The sequence below is a fragment of the Pinus tabuliformis genome, chromosome J (assembly GCF_031772625.1).
Source record: "Pinus tabuliformis cultivar Carrire ecotype Pingquan chromosome J, CPIR1, whole genome shotgun sequence".
In the NCBI taxonomy this organism is placed as follows: domain Eukaryota; kingdom Viridiplantae; phylum Streptophyta; class Pinopsida; order Pinales; family Pinaceae; genus Pinus; species Pinus tabuliformis.
In genome coordinates, this window is record NC_142295.1 from 924232054 (window position 1) to 924233666 (window position 1613).

The 1613-nt window shown below is 40.7% G+C and overlaps 1 protein-coding gene across 1 annotated transcript; it reads right to left on the reverse strand.

Annotated features, from left to right (window-relative positions):
* Positions 1-303: 303 nt before the first annotated feature.
* LOC149229782 (uncharacterized) lies at positions 304-1248 on the reverse strand. Its single transcript, XM_089381130.1, has one exon. It carries the CDS (start codon positions 1246-1248, stop codon positions 304-306), a length of 945 nt encoding a protein of 314 aa, XP_089237256.1.
* Between the last annotated feature and the right edge of the window lie 365 nt (positions 1249-1613).

Consider the following 1613-nt stretch of genomic DNA (forward strand, 5'->3'; position numbering starts at 1 on the left):
TAGCATGCTTCTAACAGCTTCCTCCATCTCTTCCAATGTGATTTCCCTATTGAGGGCCCAGTTCTGCTCAGAGGTGACAACTTTAGGAATGGCTTTTAGAAGTTACCTAATGGCTTCCCCTCTATTTATCTGCGGTTCCTGTGCTATGGAGCTGAAATGAGCTGAGAGAAACTCTGATATGTCATGGTGGTTCTTCACTAACTCCCCATTTTCATTTCTCATCTCAAGAATTTTGTTTGAAATTCTGTAATCTAGAGCAGATCTGTGAAAAAAATTGGTATTCTGCTCTCCCTCTTTTAGCCACTAAATTCTTGATTTTTTCCTCCAGAGAATTTCTTCCTGCCGACATCGACTGTGCCACTGTTGAGTTAGAGTTTTTTCCTGTTCGATAGATTCCTCACTGTTTTGCCCAGCTGCCCACTCTCTGTGAATTTGTTCCAACTTATCTTCTATAAGGGTTTTCTCCTTGAAGATATCTCCAAAAACTGTTCTATTCCACTCTTTTATCTTATCTTTAATGAGTCTTAATTTCTTCTGCAGATTGAACATTTTGGAACCCTTACCTTCCAGAGGTTCTAACCACCAGTTCTCTACCATCTGAAGGAAGTTGGGATGATCCAACCAAAATTTTTCAAATCTAAAGGGTTTATTCCTTGGTGTGCCATGAACAGCAACTATGAGCGATATTGGCCAATGGTCCGATCCTCCACTAGGAAGGATGTCTGACTCTACAAGGATACCATCCATTATGATGCTCTCAGAAATCAAAAATCTGTCCAAGCGAGAGGCTATCATTCTATTTCCCCCTCTTCTATTATTCCAAGTGAAATTGCCACTCTTGGTATAAATGTCTACCAATTTAGCGTTCTCAATGAAACTAGTGAAAGACTCCGCATCCCTGTTAAGTTTCCTTAGACCCCCTTTCTTCTCTAGAAGGGTTGTTATCATGTTGAAGTCACCCCCCAGAATACATTTGGACATTGGATGCCTAATAATAAGTCTATTTAAGGAATTCAGAAAACTGATTTTATCTTCTATCTTCTGTGGTCCATAAACATTTACACATAAAAATGATTCAGAATTACCTGTGGGTTGAGCTTCCACAGCAATGAAGTGCTTGTTCACTTCTGCAGATAGTATTTGAATTTCTCTTGTGTCCCATAGTGTTGCTAGGCCTCCTTCTCTGCCCTGACTTTCAACTTCTAGAAAGTTTATGTGCCTTCTGATCTTCTTGGTGATCCTTGCCATACTGGAACTGCTACATTTGGTTTCCTGTAAGAACATGATTTCCGGTCTATATTTCTGGAATTTGCGTTTCAGTAGTCTGTGCTTTGCTTGGCTGTTTAGCCCTCTTACATTCCAAGATATGATCTTCATGAAAAACTTGAGGTATTATTGAAAGGACGGGAAGGCGCTAAGATCCTTCATCTTCCCTGAGTTGATCATTATCATTCCTAGCTCCTGCAGAGCTTCACTACTTGTCTTTCGGCCCCTTTTCTTCTTTTGCCTTGAGCTTGATGAGTTCCATAGAAGACTCTTCGGGTGGAGACCATTTCCTCTTGCGATGCCTAGCTTCCTATGTTTCCTTTCTAGTTCTGCTTTCTGCCTTGCTG